This window comes from Aythya fuligula, chromosome W (assembly GCF_009819795.1).
Source record: "Aythya fuligula isolate bAytFul2 chromosome W, bAytFul2.pri, whole genome shotgun sequence".
Classification (NCBI taxonomy): Eukaryota; Metazoa; Chordata; class Aves; order Anseriformes; family Anatidae; genus Aythya; species Aythya fuligula.
The window spans coordinates 7,597,068-7,616,620 of NC_045594.1; the positions used below are offsets into that span (position 1 = coordinate 7,597,068).

Sequence of the window (19,553 nt, forward strand, 5' to 3'; positions counted from 1 at the left end):
TAGCAGCCCAGATAGGTTTACCTCTGCGCTGCCAGTTGCTCTCTTTCCATTGCTGCAGCCACCCCCACAGAGCATTTGCCACCATCCATGAATCAGTATAAAGATACAATACTGGCCAATTTTCTCTTTCGGCGATGTCTAGGGCTAGTTGTATGGCTTTTACTTCTGCATACTGACTCGACTCACCTTCCCCTTCCATGGCTTCCACAACTTGTCGTATGGGATTCCACACAGCAGCTTTCCATTTCCGATGGCTCCCTATCACACGGCAGGATCCGTCAGTAAACAACGCATACTGCTTTCTGTCTTCTGGCAACTCATTGTATGGTGGTGCCTCTTCAGCATGGGTTACCTCTTCTGTTGGCACTCCGAAATCTCTGCCTTCCGGCCAGTCCATAATCTCTTCCAGGATTCCTGGGCGATTGGGTTTTCCCATTCGAGCCTGCTGTGTAATTAACGCTATCCACTTACTCCACGTAGCATCAGTTGCATGGTGTGTAGTGGGAATTTTCTCTTTGAACATCCAATGTAACACAGGTAGCCGCGGTGCCAAGAGGAGCTGTGCCTCTGTACCCACAACTTCTGAAGCAGCTCGAACACCCTCATATGCTGTGAGTATTTCTTTTTCAGTTGGGGTGTAATTGGCTTCTGATCCTCGATAGCCCCGACTCCAGAAGCCCAGAGGTCGACCTCAAGTTTCTTCTGGGGTTTTCTGCCAAAGGCTCCAGGTGAGGCCATGCTCCCCAGCTGCAGTGTACAGTATATTTTGCACAGCTGGTCCAGTACGGACAGGCCCAAGGGCTACTGCACGAGCTATTTCTTGTTTGATTTGTTCAAAGGCCTGTTGTTGCTCAGGGCCCCACTCAAAATAGTTCCTCTTTTGAGTCACTCGATATAGAGGACTCCCAAGCTGACTATAGCCTGGCACATGCATTCTCCAGAATCCCACGAGGCCTAGGAAAGCTTGCATTTCCTTTTTGCTAGTTGGCGGAGACATTTCTGTTATTTTATTGATCACATCCATTGGAATATGGCGACATCCATCCTGCCATTTTACCCCCAAGAACTGGATTTCCTGTGTAGGCCCCTTGACCTTGCTCTGTTTAATGGCAAAACCAGCTTTCAGGAGAATTTGGATTATTTTCTTCCCTTTCTCAAAAACTTCTTCTGCTGTGTTGCCCCACACGAGGATGTCGTCAATGTACTGAAGGTGCTCAGGAGCTCCCCCTTGCTCCAGTGCAGACTGGATCAGTCCATGGCAAATGGTAGGGCTGTGTTTCCACCTCTGGGGCAGCCGATTCCAGGTGTATTGGATGCCCCTCCAAGTGAAAGCAAACTGCGGCCTGCATGCTGCTGCCAAAGGGATGGAGAAAAATGCATTAGCAATATCAATTGTGGCGTACCACTTGGCTGCCTTTGACTCTAGTTCGTACTGAAGTTCTAGCATGTCCGGCACTGCAGCACTCAGTGGTGGCGTGACTTCATTCAGGCCTCGATAGTCCACTGTTAGCCTCCACTCGCCATTAGACTTTCGTACTGGCCATTAAAGGGTGAGCGAGTCTTGCTGATTACTCCCTGACTCTCCAGTCGGTGAACCAACTCATGGATGGGAATCAGGGAGTCTCGGTTGGTGCGATATTGCCGTCGGTGCACCGTTGTAGTCGCAATTGGTACCTGTTGTTCTTCAACCTTCAGCAATCCTGCAACAGAAGGGTCTTCTGAAAGGCCAGGCAGGGTAGACAGCTGCCTAATCTTCTCTGTGCTCAAAGCAGCTATGCCAAAAGCCCACCGGTATCCTTTTGGATCCTTGAAGTACCCTCTCTTGAGATAGTCTATGCCAAGGATACACGGAGCCTCTGGGCCAGTCACAATGGGATGCTTTTGCCACTCATTCCCAGTTAGACTCACTTCAGCTTCCAGTACAGAGAGTTGTTGGGATCCCCCTGTCACTCCAGAGATACAGGTGAGTTCTGTCCCTTGGTAGCCTGATGGCATTAAGGTACATTGTGCGCCAGTGTCCACTAAAGCTTTGTTTTCTTGTGGTTCTGATGTGCCAGGCCATCACATCCACACAGTCCAATAAATCCGGTTATCCCTCTCCTCCACGTGGCCAGAGGCAGGGCCCCTCTAGTCCTGGCTGGAGTGTCTGCCACTTAATTCTTGCAAATGAGAGGTAGAGGTCCCTTCATCAGGGTCAAGAATAACATCAGCTCTTCTACTGCCTCTGGGGTACTGCCCAATAGAAACTGGAGCAGCATTTCTCTTAGGAGCCCCTCTTCTTGCTGCTGTATTTCCTTTCAGTTCACGTACCCGAGCAGCTAGGGTTGAAGTAGGTACACCATCCCATTTCCTCATATCTTCCCCATGGTCACGCAGATAAAACCACAAGGTGCCACGTGGTGTACGTCTTGGGTACTCTCTCTCTTGAGCAGGCGAATGCTGATTCTTAGTGGCTGAAGTATCACTCTGTCTAAATGAGGGGGAATATACTTGTTCCACGAGCTTGTCAAGTCCTTTAGACAGTTTCTCCACAGCTGAGACACAAGACTGTAGCGGAGCAGAGAGATTGTCTTCATATTGTTGAAGCTGGCAGGACACATCATACATTGAGGTCTCTTCCAACCTAGAAAATTCTGTGATTCTGTGATTCTGTGATTGTTGGTCCCATCCCCTCCTCCCAGCGAATTGCTGCCAGGGTACTGGCATGTGCTGATGGTGCACTCCGCACAAATTTACGCCACATGGATGTTGTGCACCGGACTTCATCGGGGTCTTGAGGTGTCTGGGCATTGTCCAAATCACTATAAATCATCTCCCGCACAGCTAATTCCCGCAGATTCTGGAGACCTTTATCCATAGTGGTCCACTTGCCTATGTGATATACAATATCTTCCTTATGGGGATATGTTTCTCTCATAGCTGCCAGGAGTCGTCTCCAGAGGCTGAGGGCCTGTGCTCCTCTCCCGATTACTTTGTAGCTGTTCCAGCTACAAGTGCAGAGTACGGCACTGTATGGGCTGCTGCCGGGAAAGTTAACATTTCAGCCAGACCCAGTACAGCATTAAAAAATAAAAAAAAAAGAATAGAAAAAACTGTATTCGTTGTATTATATGTGAATTGCAACATCTGAGAGCTGATCTGAGATAAATGGATTTTTTTTCATAGATTGCCACTGTAAGTGCCTTTGCCCAGACTCTGCGAAGATACACATCTCTTAATCACCTGGCTCAGGCAGCTCGGGCTGTGCTTCAGAACACTTCTCAGATCAACCAGATGCTCAGTGATCTCAACCGTGTTGATTTTGCCAATGTCCAGGTAAACTCTAGCTTTAAACAACAGACTTTTTAAAAAATGTATTTCCCCCCCATTTTTTTGTTGTTGTTACTATTTCTTATTATTCCATCAATAAAGCAAAGTGAGAACATTTTCCTGATTTTTGTATATGCAGTGATTCAGTTGAAACTTACCAACTTACACTTTAGCCTTAAGTAGAAGCTCAGAGCCATTATCTGTTTCCATTGTCTCTGAAGACTTCTTATCTTTCAGACCATAAATTCTGCCAATTTTCATTTGGTGCAAATGAAAGTATAGAGTATATGTGGTCTTAGAATGGACATCATGAATGATGCATAAATATGAAAATTTGGACAATAGCATAGCTTCTGATCTTCCATAAAAATATTAATCGAACAGCACTATTTCTAGTAGAGATTGTTTCATTAAATTAATTTTTATTTCAAAGATGATGTCATTAATATACTTTCTTCAACTGTTTGTGTTTAAATTTCCCACCTTTCCTAAGTAACTGGTTAGTACTAGTTTCCAGAAATCTGTAAAAGATGAACTTATTATTTTTCATTAAGTATAAAAAAAGGTTTCCCTTTTACCTCTTTCTTCCTCCATGCAGTGGGGTTCCTGCATCGAGGAAACCCCAGGGAGTGGAGAGAGCCATGGGAGTGGAGAGAGCTGCCAGGAGCTGGCAGCCCTCACAAGAGCAGCTGGCAAGGCTTGGGAAGGGCCAGGAGCAGGGGTGGCCACCCCCCCCACACCCTCCCACAAGTACAAAGGCAGCCCCTAGGGAGCATGAGTGACCAGGAGTGCGGCAATCAAGGTGTGGCGTGTCAGTCAGGGTGTGGTGTGAAACCACAGTTTGCATGACAGTTTGTGTGGGAGCTTTGCCAGCTCAAACAGGGAGTGATGCTATCCACCCAGCAAACGGCCTCTCTAAGCTCTACACTCATCACAACTGACACAGTTTCCCAGACAGAGCTTCGGTGGGATGAACGGATGAAAGACATGGACTCACAATGGCTATTGAACTGGAGATGTTTACTACAATTTTTCTCCACTACATATACATTCCCCATAGCCCCAAACACTGTTCACGTTCCTGAATCTGTCATGCAATTGGTCAGAGACCCTCAAACACGTGCCTTAAGCCAGCCAGCAATTGGCCACTGTACAAAGCTCATCTTTAACACTGCAGCAAAGTTATTTCACAAAATCACAGAATCACAGAATCGTCTAGGTTGGAAGAGACCTCAAAATCATCGAGTCCAACCTCTGACCTAACACTAACAAGTCCTCCACTAAACCATATCGCCAAGTTCAACATCTAAACGTCTTTTAAAGACCTCGAGGGATGGTGATTCCACCACTTCCCTGGGCAGCCTGTTCCAATGCCTCACAACCCTCTCAGTAAAGAAGTTCTTCCTAAGATCCAACCTAAAACACCCCTGGCGCAACTTTAGTCCATTCCCCCTCGTCCTTTCACCAGGCATGTGGGAGAACAGACCAACCCCCACCTCGCTACAGCCTCCTTTGAGGTATCTGTAGAGAGCGATAAGGTCGCCCCTGAGCCTCCTTTTCTCCAGGCTGAACAAGCCCAGCTCCCTCAGCCGCTCCTCGTAGGACTTGTTCTCCAGGACCCTCACCAGCTTCGTCGCCCTTCTCTGGACTCGCTCAAGCACCTCGATGTCCTTCTTGTAGCAAGAGGCCCAAAACTGAACACAGGACTCGAGGTGCAACCTCACCAGAGCTGAGTACAGGGGGACAATCACTTCCCTAGACCTACTGGCCACACTGTTTCTGATACAAGCCAGGATGCTGCTCGCCTTCTTGGCCACCTGAGCACACTGCTGGCTCATATCCAACCAGATATTGACCAATACTCCCAGGTCCTTCTCTGCCAGGCAGCTTTCCAACCACTCATCTCCCAGCCTGTAGCTCTGCTTGGGGTTGTTGCGCCCCAGGTGCAGGACCCGGCACTTGGCCTTGTTGAACTTCATGCAGTTGACCTCAGCCCATCGGTGCAGCCTATCCAGATCCTCCTGCAGAGCCTTCCTACCCTCAAGCAGATCGACACACGCACCTAGCTTGGTGTCATCTGCGAACTTACTGAGGGTGCACTCAATGCCCTCGTCCAGATAATCGATAAAGATATTAAAGAGTACTGGCCCCAGTACTGAGCCCTGAGGGACGTCACTAGTGACTGGCCTCCAACTGAACTTGACTCCATTCACCATGACTCTTTGGGCCCGGCTATCCAGCCAGTTTCTAACCCAACGAAGAATGCGCCAGTCCAAGCCACGAGCAGCCAGTTTCTTGAGGAGAATGTTTTGAGAAACAGTGTCAAAAACCTTGCTGAAGTCAAGGTAGACAACATCCACAGCCTTTCCCTCATCCACCAAACATGTCACTTTGTCATAGAAGGAGATCAGGTTCGTCAAGCAGGATCTGCCTTTCATAAATCCATGCTGACTGGGCCTGATCACCTGGTTCCCCTGCAAGTGCCACGTGATGACTCTCAAGATAATCTGCTCCATGAGCTTCCCTGGCACTGAGGTCAAACTAACAGGCCTATAGTTCCCCAGGTCTACCCTCCGGCCCTTCTTGTAGATGGGCATCACGTTTGCTAGCCGCCTGTCAACTGGGACCTCCCCCGATTGCCAGGACTGTTGATAAATGATGGACAGTGGCTTGGCTAGCTCCTCCGCCAGTTCTCTCAGTATCCTTGGGCGGATCCCATCTGGCCCCATTGACTTGTGCACATCCAAGTGCCGTACCAGGTCACCAACCAGTTCTTCGTGGATAGTGAGGGCCACATTCTGCTCCCCATCCCCTTCCACCAGCTCAGGGTACTGGGTGTCCAGAGAACAACTGCTCTTGGCACTAAAGACTGAGGCAAAGAAGGCATTAAGCACCTCAGCCTTTTCCTCATCTCTTGTAACTAAGTTCCCCCCTTCATCCAGTAAAGGATGGAGATTCTCCTTAGTCCTCTGTTTTGTGTTGACGTATTTGTAAAAACATTTTTTGTTTTCTTTAAAGGCAGTAGCGAGATTGAGCTCCAGATGAGCTTTGGCCTTTCTAATTTTGTCCCTGCACTGCCTCGCAACATCCTTATAGTCCTCCCGAGTGGCCCGCCCTCTTTTCCAAAGATTGTAAACCCTCTTTTTCCTCCTAAGCTCAAGCCACGATTCTCTGTTCAGCCAGGCTGGTCTTCTTCCACGTCGGCTCGTGGGGACAGACTGCTCCTGTGCCATTGAGATTTCCTTCTTGAAGAGTGCCAGGCCTTCCTGGACTCCTCTGGCCTGGACTCCTCTGGCCTTCAGAACCACCTCCCAAGGGACCCTGTCAACCAGTGTCCTTAACAGCTCAAAGTCAGCCCTCCAGAAGTCCAATACAGCGGTTCTACGGGTCCCCTTCCTGGCTAAGGAGGACCCAGGGAACTACGGGACTGTCAGCCTGACCTCGGTGCCAGGAAAGGTGATGGAACAGGTCATCTTGAATGCAATCACACAGCATGTGCTGGACAGCCGGGGGATCAGGCCCAGTCAGCATGGGTTCATGAAATGCAAGTCCTGCCTGACCAACCTCATCTCCTTCTATGACCAGGTAACCTGCTTGGTGGATGAGGGAAAGGCTGTTGACGTAGTCTACCTAGACTTCATCAAAGCCTTTCACATGGTCTCCCATAATACTCTCCTGGAGAAGCTGGAAGCCCATGGCTTGTACAGGTATACTCTTTGTTGGGTTAAAAATTGGCTGGATGGCCTGGCCCAGAGAGTGGTGGTGAATGGAGTGAAATCCAGCTGGTGACTGGTCCTGAGTGGTGTTCCCCAGGGGTTGGTGTTGGGGCCCATCCTCTTTATATGATGATTTCGATTAGAGAATTGAGTGCACTCTCAATAAGTTTGAAGGCAACACCAAGTTGGGGGTGGGGGGGGGTGTTGATCTGCCAGACGGTAGGAAGGCCCTGCAGAGGGACCTGGACAGGATGGGTCAATGGGCAGAGGCCAACCGGATGAGGTTCAACATGGCTACGTACTGGGTCCTGCACTTTGGTCAGAACAACCCCATGCAGCGCTACAGGCTTGGAGCAGAGTGGCTGGAAAGCTGTGCAGAGGATAAGGATCTGGGGTGTTGGTCGAGGCTCACCTGAACGTGAGCTGGCTGTGCGCCCAGGTGGCCAACGGCATCCTGGCTTGTGTCAGGGCTAGAGTGGGCAGCAGGACTAGGGAGGTGATTGTCCCCCTGTACTCAGCTCTGGTGAGGCCACACCTTGTGTACTGTGTTCTGTTTTGGGCCCCTCACTACAAGAAAGACATTGAGGTCCTGGAGAGTGTCCAGAGAAAGGCAAAAAAGCTGGTGAAAGGTCTAGAGAACAAGTCTTATGAGGTGCGGATGAGGGAACTGGGGTTGTTTATAGTGGAGAAGAGGAGGCTCAGGGGAGACCTTATTGCTCTCTACAACTACCTGAAAGGAACTGACTTTGAGCTGCTAAGGACGCTGGTTGGTAGAGTCCCTTGGGAGGCGGTTCTGAAGGGCAGAGGAGTCCAGGAAGGCTGGGCGCTCTTCAAGAGGGAAATCTTAATGGCACAGGAATGGTCTGTCCCCACGTGCCCAAAGACGAGCTGTCGGGGAAGAAGACCAGCCTGGATGAACAGAGAATTGTGGCTTGAGCTTAGGAGAAAAAAGAGGGTTTATCATCTTTGGAAAAGTGGGCAGGCCACTAGGGAGGACTATAAGGATGTTGCGAGGCAGTGCAGGGACAAAATTAGAAAGGCCAAAGCTCATCTGGAGCTCTATCTGGCTACTTCCGTTAAAGATAAAAAAAATGTTTTTATAAATACATCAACACAAAAAGGCCTGTCAGTTTGACCTCAGTGCCAGGGAAGCTCATGGAGCAGATTATCTTGAGAGTCATCACGTGGCACTTGCAGGGGAACCAGGTGATCAGGCCCAGTCAGCATGGGTTTATGAAAGGCAGGTCCTGCTTGACGAACCTGATCTCCTTCTATGACAAAGTGACGTGTTTGGTGGATGAGGGAAAGGCTGTGGATGTTGTCTACCTTGACTTCAGCAAGGCTTTTGACACCATTTCCCACAGCATTCTCCTCAAGAAACTGGCGTATGCTTCGTTGGGTTAGAAACTGGGTGGATAGCCAGGCCCAAAAAGTCGTGGTGAATGGAGTCAAATCCAGTTGGAGGCCAGTCACTAGTGGCGTTCCCCAGGGCTCGGTGCTGGGGCCAGTACTCTTTAATATCTTCATCGATGATCTGGACAAGGGCATCGAGTGCACCCTCCGTAAGTTTGCAGATGACACCAAGCTAAGTGTGTGTGTCGATCTGCTTGAGGCTGGAAGGCTCTGCAGGAGGATTTGGATAGGCTGCACCGATGGGCTGAGGTCAACTGTATGAAGTTTAACAAGGCCAAGTGCCGGGTCCTGCACCTGGGGCGCAACAACCCCAAGCAGCGCTACAGGCTGGGAGAGGAGTGGTTGGAAAGCTGCCTGGCAGAGAAGGACCTGGGAGTATTGGTCAATATCTGGTTGGATATGAGCCAGCAGTGTGCTCAGGTGGCCAAGAAGGCCAACAGCATCCTGGCTTGTATCAGAAACAGTGTGACCAGCAGGGCTAGGGAGGTGATTGTCCCCCTGTACTCGGCTCTGGTGAGTCCGCACCTCGAGTCCTGTGTTCAGTTTTGGGCCCCTTGCTACAAGAAGGACATCGAGGTGCTTGAGCGGGTCCAGAGAAGGGCGACGAAGCTGGTGAGGGGTCTGGAGAACAAGTCCTACGAGGAGCGGCTGAGGGAGCTGGGCTTGTTCAGCCTGGAGAAAAGGAGGCTCAGGGGCGACCTTATCGCTCTCTACAGGTACCTTAAAGGAGGCCGTAGCGAGGTGGGGGTTGGTCTGTTCTCCCACGTGCCTGGTGAAAGGACGAGGGGGAATGGACTAAAGTTGCGCCAGGGGTGTTTTAGGTTGGATCTTAGGAAGAACTTCTTTACCGAAAGGGTTGTTAGGCATTGGAACAGGCTGCCCAGGGAAGTGGTGGAGTCACCATCCCTGGAAGTCTTTAAAAGACGTTTAGATGTAGAGCTTAGGGATATGGTTTAGTGGGGACTGTTAGTGTTAGGTCAGAGGTTGGACTCGATGATCTTGAGGTCTCTTCCAACCTAGAAATTCTGTGATTCTGTGAAGTTTTGGGGAGCTGGGGGTCAGCCTTTTCTCACAGATAACTAGTGATAGGACAAGAAGGAATGGTCTCAAGTTGTGCCAGGGGAAGTTTAGGTTGGAAATTAGAAGACAATTCTTCTTAGGAAGAGTAGTCAGGCATAGGAACGGGTTGCCCAGGGAGGTGGTGGAGTCACTGTCCCTGGGGGTGTTTAAGGAAACGTTGGATGTGGTGCCTAGGGACATGGTTTAGTGGGTGATATTGGTAGTAGGGGGATGGTTGGACCAGATGACCTTGGAGGTCTTTTCCAACCTTAATGATTCTGTGATTCTATATATGTGGAAGATATCTTCCTGACACAGCTGATGAGTGAGCCAACTAGGGAAGGTGTCCCATCAGACATTTTGCTTGTGATCAGAGAAGGAATTGTGTGTGATGAGGACAACCATGTGGTCAGGCCCAGTCAGCATGGGTTTATGAAAGGCAGGTCCTGCCTGATTAACCTGATCTCCTTCCATGAGAAGTTGATCTGCTCATTAGATGAGGGATGGTCTGTGGATGTTGTCTACCTAGACTTTACTAAAGCTTTTGACACCATTTCCCACAGCATTCTCCTTAAGAAACTGGCTGCTCGTGGCTTGGATGTGTATACGCTTCGCTGGGTAAAAAGCTGTCTGGGTTACTAGGCCCAAAGGGTCATGATGAATGCAGTTAGATCTAGTTGGCTGCCAGTCACGAGTAGTGCCCTCCCAAGGCTTGGTATCGCGTCCAGTTCTCTTCGATGTCTTTATCAGTGATCTAGATGAGGGGCATTGAGTGCACCCTCAGTAAGTTCGCAGATGACACCAAGTTAGGTGTGTGTGTCGATCTGCTTGAAGGTAGGAAGGCTCTGCAGGAGGATCTGGATAGGCTGCACCGATGGGCTGAGGCCAACTGTATGAAGTTCAACAAGGCCAAGTGCCGGGTCCTGCACCTGGGGCGCAACAACCCCAAGCAGCGCTACAGGCTGGGAGATGAGTGGTTGGAAAGCTGCCTGGCAGAGAAGGACCTGGGAGTATTGGTCAATATCTGGTTGGATATGAGCCAGCAGTGTGCTCAGGTGGCCAAGAAGGCCAACAGCATCCTGGCTTGTATAAGAAACAGTGTGGCCAGCAGGACTAGGGAAGTGATTGTCCCCCTGTACTCAGCTCTGGTGAGGCTGCACCTCAAGTACTGTGTTCAGTTTTGGGCCCCTCACTACAAGAAAGACATCAAGGTGTTTGAGCAAGTCCCGAGAACGGCAGCAAAGCTGGTGAAATCTCTAGAGAACAAGTCTTATGAGGAGCAGCTGAGGGAGCTGGGGTGGTTTAGCCTGGAGAAGAGGAGGCTCTGGGGAGACCTTATTGTGCTCTACAGTAACCTTTAAAGAGGCTGTAGCGAGGTGGGGATTGGTCTCTTCTCCCAAGCACCAAGTGATAAGACAAGAGGAAATGGCCTTAAGTTGTGCTGGGGGGTGTTTAGGTTGGATATTAGGAAAAATTTCTTCATTGAAAGGGTTGTAAGGCATTGGTAAAATTTGCCCAGGGAAATGGTTGAGTTACCATCCCTGGAGGTATTTAAAAGACGTGTAGATGTGGTGCTTAGGGATGTGGTTTCGAGGTAGACTTTGCAGTGCTATACAGTGGTTGGACTCAATGTTCTTAGAGGTTTTTTCCAACCTAAATGATTCTATGATTTTCCTTAGAAGAAACAACAGCTTTTTCTCCTGTTGTTCAACTAATTGACATGGTCCAGTGTAGTGTTTTTTCCCTGCTACGCATCACAACTGCTCATAGGCAAAACAGAGTATTATATATAATATATATACAATAGACAATATATATTTATAGGGAGATGAATATAATTTATTGCCTATCACTAGCATACTAGAAAAGTGAGAAATTAAAGCAAACTAAAAACATTCCCCCCTCATCCTTCTATGTCCTCCCCCCGAGCGGCTCAGCGGAACGGGGAATGGGGGTTTCAGTCAGTCCATAGCGCTTTGTCTCCATTGCTTCTTCATGGTCATTCACTACGCCTGCTCCAACGTGGGATCCCTTCCATGGGCTGCAGTCCTTCCCAACTGATCCTATATGGGCTTCCCACAGACAACAGCTCTTCAAGAACTGCTCCAATATTGGTCTGTACCACAGGGTCCATCCTTCAGGAGCAAACTGCTCCAACATGGGTCCCCCATGGGTGGCAGCTCCTCTCCATGGGCTACAGGTCCAGCAGAAGTGTCTTATTGGTCTTATTTAAGGAATGGCACAAAGTTGTGCCAGGGGATATTCAGACTAGATGTTAGGAAAAAATTCTTTACTGTGAAAGTGGTCAAACACTGGAACAGGCTTCCTAGAGAGGTGGTTGATGCCCCATGCCTGTCAGTGTTCAAGAGGCATTTTGACAATCCCCTCACATATATGCTTTAGCTTTTGTTTAGCCCTGAAGAGGTCAGGCAGTTGGACTAGATGGTCTTTGTAGGTCCCTTCCAACTGAACTGTTCTGTTCTGTTCTGTTCTGTTCTGTTCTATTCTATTCTATTCTATTCTATTCTATTCTATTCTATTCTATTCTATTCTACGTATTACAGCCTATGGATAAACACAACAACCCCATTTTTTGCCTAATAAACAAATCTCTTTTCAAGTGAGGTGCTTAAAAATATTAAAAAAAAAAACATATTTGAAGATAGAATAATAACTGCTTCAAAGCAATAGAAAACATGGTACTTTGGTTTCTTTTCCTCTTTGTTTCTTACTCTCTCAGCTTCCATTTGACTGTCCTTTCCACTACTTGTTCTTGTAGTCCTAAGCCTGACAATTTCTGAATTTTTTACTAGAAAAAATATGAATGAAAGAAGTTGAAAATTCTTCCATGAAAACCAATATGGACCACTGCAATGTACTTGCATTTTTTCGATTGTACTTTTGTGTGTGCTTTATTTGATGCCCGTTTTCATACTTTGGGTCGCTTGCTCTTATTTTCTTTCAACAAAATTTAAAGATGTGAAAATAAAAAAACTCATTAGTTTGGCTAAGAAGTGTATTTAATCCTTTTAATTGTTCAATCTTCAAGAATAATTTGTCTTTTGTTTTCATGTTTGCCATGTGTTGTAACAGGAGCAGGCTTCCTGGGTGTGTCAGTGTGATGACATTATAGTTCAAAGACTAGAAACAGATTTCAAGATGATTCTACAGCAGCAGAGCACTCTGGAGCAGTGGGCTGCCTGGCTTGATAATGTAATGATGCAAGCATTGAAACCATATGAAGGAAGACCCAGCTTTCCTAAAGCAGCACGAGAATTTATTTTAAAATGGTCTTTCTACAGGTAGTTTTTACTAGTCTTCTAAATTATTTTAGCTATTTTATTATTTTCTGAAATGTATACTATAATAATGTTGACAAAATTAAAAAAAAAAACAACTTCATACAATAGTTTGAAAAGCTGTTTCCTTTTTCCAGAAAAAAATAGTGTTGTTAATATCAAACTTGAGACTATGTGTAACTCAGCAGTGGATGAAATAAACCTTGTATATTATTTGAAGTCTTGTGCAAATGTAATGAGGTTAGAAATCACAAAATGTGAATTGCATTCAGGAGACATAACAATAAGAACATGCTGGTCTGAGTATCTCAAGGATATTCAAAATCTTGAAGAACTATCGTAGCTAGCTCAGAGGATAAGAGGGCACTGAAGGAGAAAGGGAGAATGAACAAGTAGGAAAAAAATATCTTCCCCTGTCCCCTCCACAGATTGGCTCCCTGATGAAAAAAGGCAATAGGTGTAATTGTTAATAGTTTCCAAGATATGGTTTCCCAAGTATAGAGTCGACGACATTGCTGAGTACAAATACCAGGTTAGGGTCATGACCAGCAATTTCAACATATCATAAGCCATCGTTACACCGCACAGTACCATAATGATCTTAAACCAGGGCCCGGAAAGGATAAGCAGCACAACAGGGAGCACATAAGGAAAGTAACATGCTATATAACTCAATTTGGAAAACAGGCACAGCAGACTTGAGATTAAAGCAATCAGCATTATGACTAGCAACTATTAAGCAGGTCTAATACTTATACCAATTTTAGTTTAACACACTCTGGTCAGATCTGTTGTTATCTCAACCCTTCATGCCCCACGTTGGGCGCCAAAAAGAACTGTTGTGGTTTAACCTGGCCGGTAGCTAAACATTACACAGCCGTTCGCTCATCCTCCCCCCTCCCTCTCTAGGATGGGAGAGAGAAATAGGAAAGTGAAGCCTGTGGGTTGAGATAAAGACAGTTTATTAAGACATAATAATAATAATAATAATAATAATAATAATAATAATAATAATAATAGCACTAATAATAATGTGTATGAAACAAGTGATGCACAATTGCAATTGCTCACCACCTGCTGACCGATGCCCAGCCTATCCCTGAGCAGCCGGCCTCCCCACCCTGGTACCCTGGCTAGCCACCCCTATCTATTGTTTAGCATGACATCAGATAGTATGGAATACCCCTTTGGCCACTTTGGGTCAGCTGTCCTGGGTCTGTCCCCTCCCAGCTCTTGCTCCACCCCTAGCCTGCCTGTTGGCAGGACAGAGCGAGAAGCTGAAAAGTCCTTGGCTTGGTGTAAGCACTGCTCTGCAACAATTAAAACAACATTGTGTTATCAACATTCTTCTCATCCTAATCCAAAACATAACATCCTACCAGCTACTAGGAAGAAAATTAACTCTATCCTAACTGAAACCAGGACAGAATTTTATCCCGAGTTAGAAACATGGTTTGAAACACTTTGCGTTGAATAGCTATATAATTTTAAAGACAATATTCTTAATAATATTAATTAAAATACCATGATTTCTATTTTTATTATGTAGGGAAGACAAAATCTTTTTTAGTGTGTAAAAATGCATTAAAAAAAAAAAATCCCATGTCAGCTGCTACTGTAGCAGTTATCATAGTAAAGGTAGCTTTTTTTTTTTTTTTTTTTTCCAAAAATGGTACATTGTAGCATCTACTTTATGAAGGTATCATATGGATGTTTTTGTCCACCATCTGTATTTGTCTATTTTAAGATATAAACAAACTTATTTTTGCATTATTTATATACTACAAGTTTAAAAGCAATACCAATTAACACCTTAGTACTAGGAATATGAGCACATCAGGCATAATATTTTGAATGACTACTTTGTTTAAAATTAAATAATCTTAATACAGTTGTACTGTTTAAAATTTTAACAAAGAACTTTCTTCCACTGTGGTCAGTTTTTACATGTGCTCACATATTGGTAACTGTGCATATAACAAAACAAAACCCTTCCTGTCTTTTAAAAATTTTAGCTTCTAGTTGTGTAATGTGGTGTCCAACAATGCCATGTCTTTCTGAAGACATCATAAATCAGATGTTTGTGGTTAGCATTAATTTTAAAAATAGTATTTTTGAAGTGCATATTCCATTGCATATTAATAAATTATGAAAGAATTGTGATATTTATTTCATAAATATTTCTTTCCATATTTAAATAGCTCAATGGTGATTCGAGATTTAACCTTACGCAGTGCTGCTAGCTTTGGCTCTTTTCATCTGATCCGCTTGCTTTATGATGAGTACATGTTTTACTTAGTAGAACATCGTGTTGCTCAGGCAAGAGGAGAGACACCTATCGCAGTTATGGAAGAGGTAAGACACCATACAAGATAATGGATTGATGGATTTAGTGATCGACTTGGATATGCATCTACATTTTTTTAATGTTTAAGTGGAGCTATGGGATATTTCGTAATATAACTTAATATAACTGTTGCAGATTGAATCTCAAATACATTTGGCATCTTCAAATTTGGGTTCCTAAAGTTATATATCTTAAACCATGTTTCCTTGGCTGATTTTTTTTCACAATACTAAAAATCACAATGAATTCTAACACTAATTTTCTGCAAGTGAGCTTGTTCATAAAAAATAGCAGATCAAGCTACTAGGTAGATACCTACATTCTTGAGTTCTGGAAAACTAAATAGTTTATATGAAAATAATAAAGTAAGAGATTAATAGGAAACTTGATTTCAAGGATCTGTTTTTACATGTATTTACACACACTTAATTCCAATACAAATATTTACACAACTGCGTACTAACTTCAGAAAGGTAGCTCATGTGCAGAAGTTAGTTTTGCTTAAATGGTACTGTTCACGTGTATTGTTTCTTTATGGCAAGGTTCTGGTAGTGGGGGGGTGGGTGTTGGAACTGGGCTGCAGGAATGGCCTCTGAGAAGAGGTAAAGGGCTGCCCTGGGCTGGACACAGCTGGTTCCACTGAAGTGGAACCACTGAGGTCCAGGAGGTCCACTCAGCAGTGGACCTATCACAGACTGATCCAATTAGCAAAGTTCAGGGTGACTCTGTGAAAACATATTTAAGAAAGGGCAGTAAATACCAACTGGACAGGAACAGGAGGAGAGAATAAAAGAGAGTGAGAAACAAGAGAGCAGTAGGAGATGCTCCATGGTAGAGCAAATATTCCCTGCAACCTGTAGAAGATCTGCACCCCAGAGCAGATATTCCCTGCAGCCCATAGAGAACCTTCAGAGCAGATGGAGGAATTCTCAAAGGAACTGCAACCTGTGGAGAACCCATGCTGAAGCAGATTTGCATGATAGGATTTCAGCTTGTGGAGAACCCATGCTGGAACAAAGAAAAAACATGAGAAGGAAGGAGTGTCAGAGAGAAACTGCTATGTAATGACCACAACCCTCCCTGCACCGGCTATTGCCTCAGTGAAGGGACTGAATGTAACATGCAGCAAGAACACAGGGAGAAGAGAAGTGCTTGGAGTGAAGTTGAGCTGGGGAAATGGGGAGGAAAGATGTTTTCCCTAAGCATGGATTTTTTTGTTTCTTTCCCACTACACAAATCAGTAATTAAATATTTATTTTAATCAGTAATAAATTATTTTTCCTCAAGTCTAATCTGTTTTGCCCATAACAGTAATTAGTAAGTGGTCTCCCTGTTTTTATCTCCACCCATGAGCTTTCTCACTTCCATTCTTCCTATTTTCTCCCCCATCCCATGGTGTGGAGGGTGGGGAAGTAAGCAAGCAGATGGGTGAGTGGTCTCAACTTAGAACCACTGTTTTACATGTGTCCATGGTATGTGCAAACTGAAGTTTACCTCAGACATCTTCTCTTCAGTAGATCACCTAACTTTAATTTTCATATCATAGAATCATAGAACAGCTTGTGTTGGAAGGAACCTTAAAGATCATCTAGTTCCAACCCCCCCGCCATGGGCAGGGATGCCACCCACTAGATCAGGTTGCCCAGGGCCTCGTCCAGCCTGGCCTTGAACACCTCCAGGGATGGGGCATCCACAATCTCTCTGGGCAACCTGTTCTAGTGCCTCACTACCCTCTGAGTGAAGAATTTTCTCCTAACATATCATCTAAATCTATCCTCTTTTAGTTTAAAACCATTCCCCCTTGTCCTGCCATTATCTACCCGAGAAAAAAGTTGCTCTCCATCTTTTTATAAGCCCCCTTTAAGTACTGTAAAGCTGCAATGAGGTCTCCCTGGAGCCTTCTCTTCTTCAAGCTAAACATCCCCAGCTCTCTCAGCCTTTCTTCATAGGAGAGGTGCTCCATCCTTCTGATAATCTTTGTGGCCCTCCTCTGGACCCACTTGAATAGATCCACATCCTTCTTGTGCCGGGGACCCCAAACCTGGATGTAGTCATCGGGACCCATAGCCTTGTACCTGTTCAGTTTCATCAGGTAGTCTCGAACCTGCTCTTCACTTACAGTGAGTGGGACTTCGCTTCCCCAGCCCTCATCTACAACTTCAGGGAAACGAGAGAAGCCATATGGGAATCAATGTACCTATAGAATTCCTTCATGTTATTCTTTGCATCCCTTGCCAAGCTCAATTCCATCTGTGCCTTGGCTTTCCTGATCCCATCCCTGCACATCCGGACTGCACCCCTGTACTCTTCCCAGGCTGCATGTCCTTGCTTTCACTGCCTGTGCATTTCCTTCTTCCACTTCAGTTTTCTTGCACAGCCACCCCGGTTTCCTGCCCTCCCTACTCACTTCCTTATACAGGGGAATGAAAAATTCTTGTGCTTTAAGGAAAGAGTTGCCAACTCCGTTCATCTCCTTTGTCTGTAAAGACAGTGTTCTAGGAGTTTTGTCCACTAGGTCTTTAAATAGCTTGAAGTTTGCTCTTCAGAAGTTCAGGATGCCGACTTTGTTCTTTGCCAGGCCTGTATTCCTCGAGATCACAAACTCAGCTAGGGCATGGTCACTACAGCCCAGGCTACCTCCAGTCTTGACCTCTTTAATGAGCTCGTTTGCATTAGTAAGCACCAGGTCCAGTAACGCTTCTCCTCTGGTTGGTTTGTCTAATACCTGGACCAGGAAGTTATCCTCAACGCACTCTAGGAATCTCCTGGATTGCTTACAGCCTGCAGTGTAGTTTTCCCAGCAGAAATCCATGTGGTTGAAGTCCCGCATCAGGATGAGAGTATGCGAGTGTGACATGCTTCATGTAGTTGAAGCAAGAATGTCTCATCCACAGGCTCCCCTTGATCAGGCGGCCTGTAGTAGACCCCAACCACAAGGTGTCCTTTATTGGTCCAGTCCTTAACTTTTACCCACAAGCTCTCAACCTGTCTGTGGCTGTTTCTCAGAGGCATCTCTTCACAATCAATTCCTTCCATAACATAGAGGGTAACATCCCCACCCCTCCTTCACTGTCTATCTCTTCTGAAGAGCTTGTTCCAGTTATGTGATCTATCCCACCACATTTCCGCAATAGCAATCAGGTCATACTTTCTAATTGCACCATTGTTTCCAACTCCTTCTGCTTGTTTCCCATGGTTTGTGCATTAGTGTAGAAGCACTTCAGCTGGGCTATCGGTTGCAGCACCTTTTCAGAGGAACCCTTCCTAATTGCTTTGGATTGGAACAGTTCACAAGTATTTCCCTGTTGTTTCCTAAAGTGACAATGTTCCCAGGTTTGCTTTCATCACTCAGAGGTACATCCCCTTTTGTGAGAGTTGCTTAAGAATTCACATTATCTCAGGAGTTATCACCAAGGAATTGTACTTTTAAAGTGTTACAAAATGGACAGATGTGGACATATAATAAATGATTCACTTGGAATGGAATGGAAAATGAACTGGTATACTATGGACATGACTGCAGTCACATGCATGCACTTTCATACTAGCCACAAGCTATTGGAGCTTCATCGTAGATAATCTAAGGTCATGTTTGTGTAAGACTGCATCTACGCTTTTTATTGTTTATTTTGCAGTTTGATGATTTAAATGCTACATCCTCTGGAAATATGAATAAAGGTAAGCAGTCAACTCTCTAAAATGTTTAATTTTATACAGAACTAATGTGTGTCTTGGAGGAAAACAAGTCCTTATTTTTTGAAAATGTAGTAAATGTGTATATTACTATTATATGTGTACAATATGCTTTACATGATAAACAGTATATAGTAATAACTAGAATGCTGTAGCTAAGGTTCTTAACAAGAAAATATTTTTAAATGTTTATTATTTACATAAGAATTTTTCAAAATTTCACCCATTATTTAGCTGTATATCCTTGTGAGAGAGCTGAAGGAGATGGACAGTTGGAAAAACTAAGATTTGATGAGCATGCACATATACCTACATTTGTAGTGAATGATGATTTTGGTAAGTGAAGATGGCAGAATTAGGTCCAAGCACTTGCCAAATAACTTGCTAATTGTTACTGAAGAATCTAGTAAGATGTGAGTTTATGTCCTCTTGGTAAACTGTAGGCTTAGTTTGTTCTCAGTTCTTACACTGGTTGTATAATTTGGGGCAAATCACAACCTCTCTTCAGTTCAGTTTCCTTATCTATAAAATGAGATAGCATTAGAGAGAGTTCATTAACCTATTTATCTGTAGAATTTGTTGACTTCTCCCAGTAAAATCTTAAGCTTTCAATTTCTACTTTATCAGGTTTCTATGCTTCCCCGTGTTTTCGTATTTCATGTTATTTGCAAAATAAAGGCCCTTGTATTTAGATTTTTCCATTTTGTGCTATTTTTT

The 19,553-nt window shown here is 45.1% G+C and overlaps 1 protein-coding gene across 1 annotated transcript in view; it reads left to right on the top strand.

Moving 5' to 3' along the window:
• LOC116501455 (transcription factor RFX3-like) overlaps positions 1–18,905 on the top strand; it is a 148,855-nt gene extending 129,950 nt beyond the window's left edge. The window contains exons 13-16 of the mRNA XM_032207029.1: positions 3,166–3,315; positions 12,591–12,799; positions 14,998–15,151; positions 18,779–18,905. Coding sequence (XP_032062920.1) covers positions 3,166–3,315; positions 12,591–12,799; positions 14,998–15,151; positions 18,779–18,841 — 576 coding nt within the window. The 3' untranslated portion in view covers positions 18,842–18,905. The remainder of the gene's footprint in view (positions 1–3,165; positions 3,316–12,590; positions 12,800–14,997; positions 15,152–18,778) is intronic.
• The last annotated feature ends 648 nt before the right edge of the window (positions 18,906–19,553 follow it).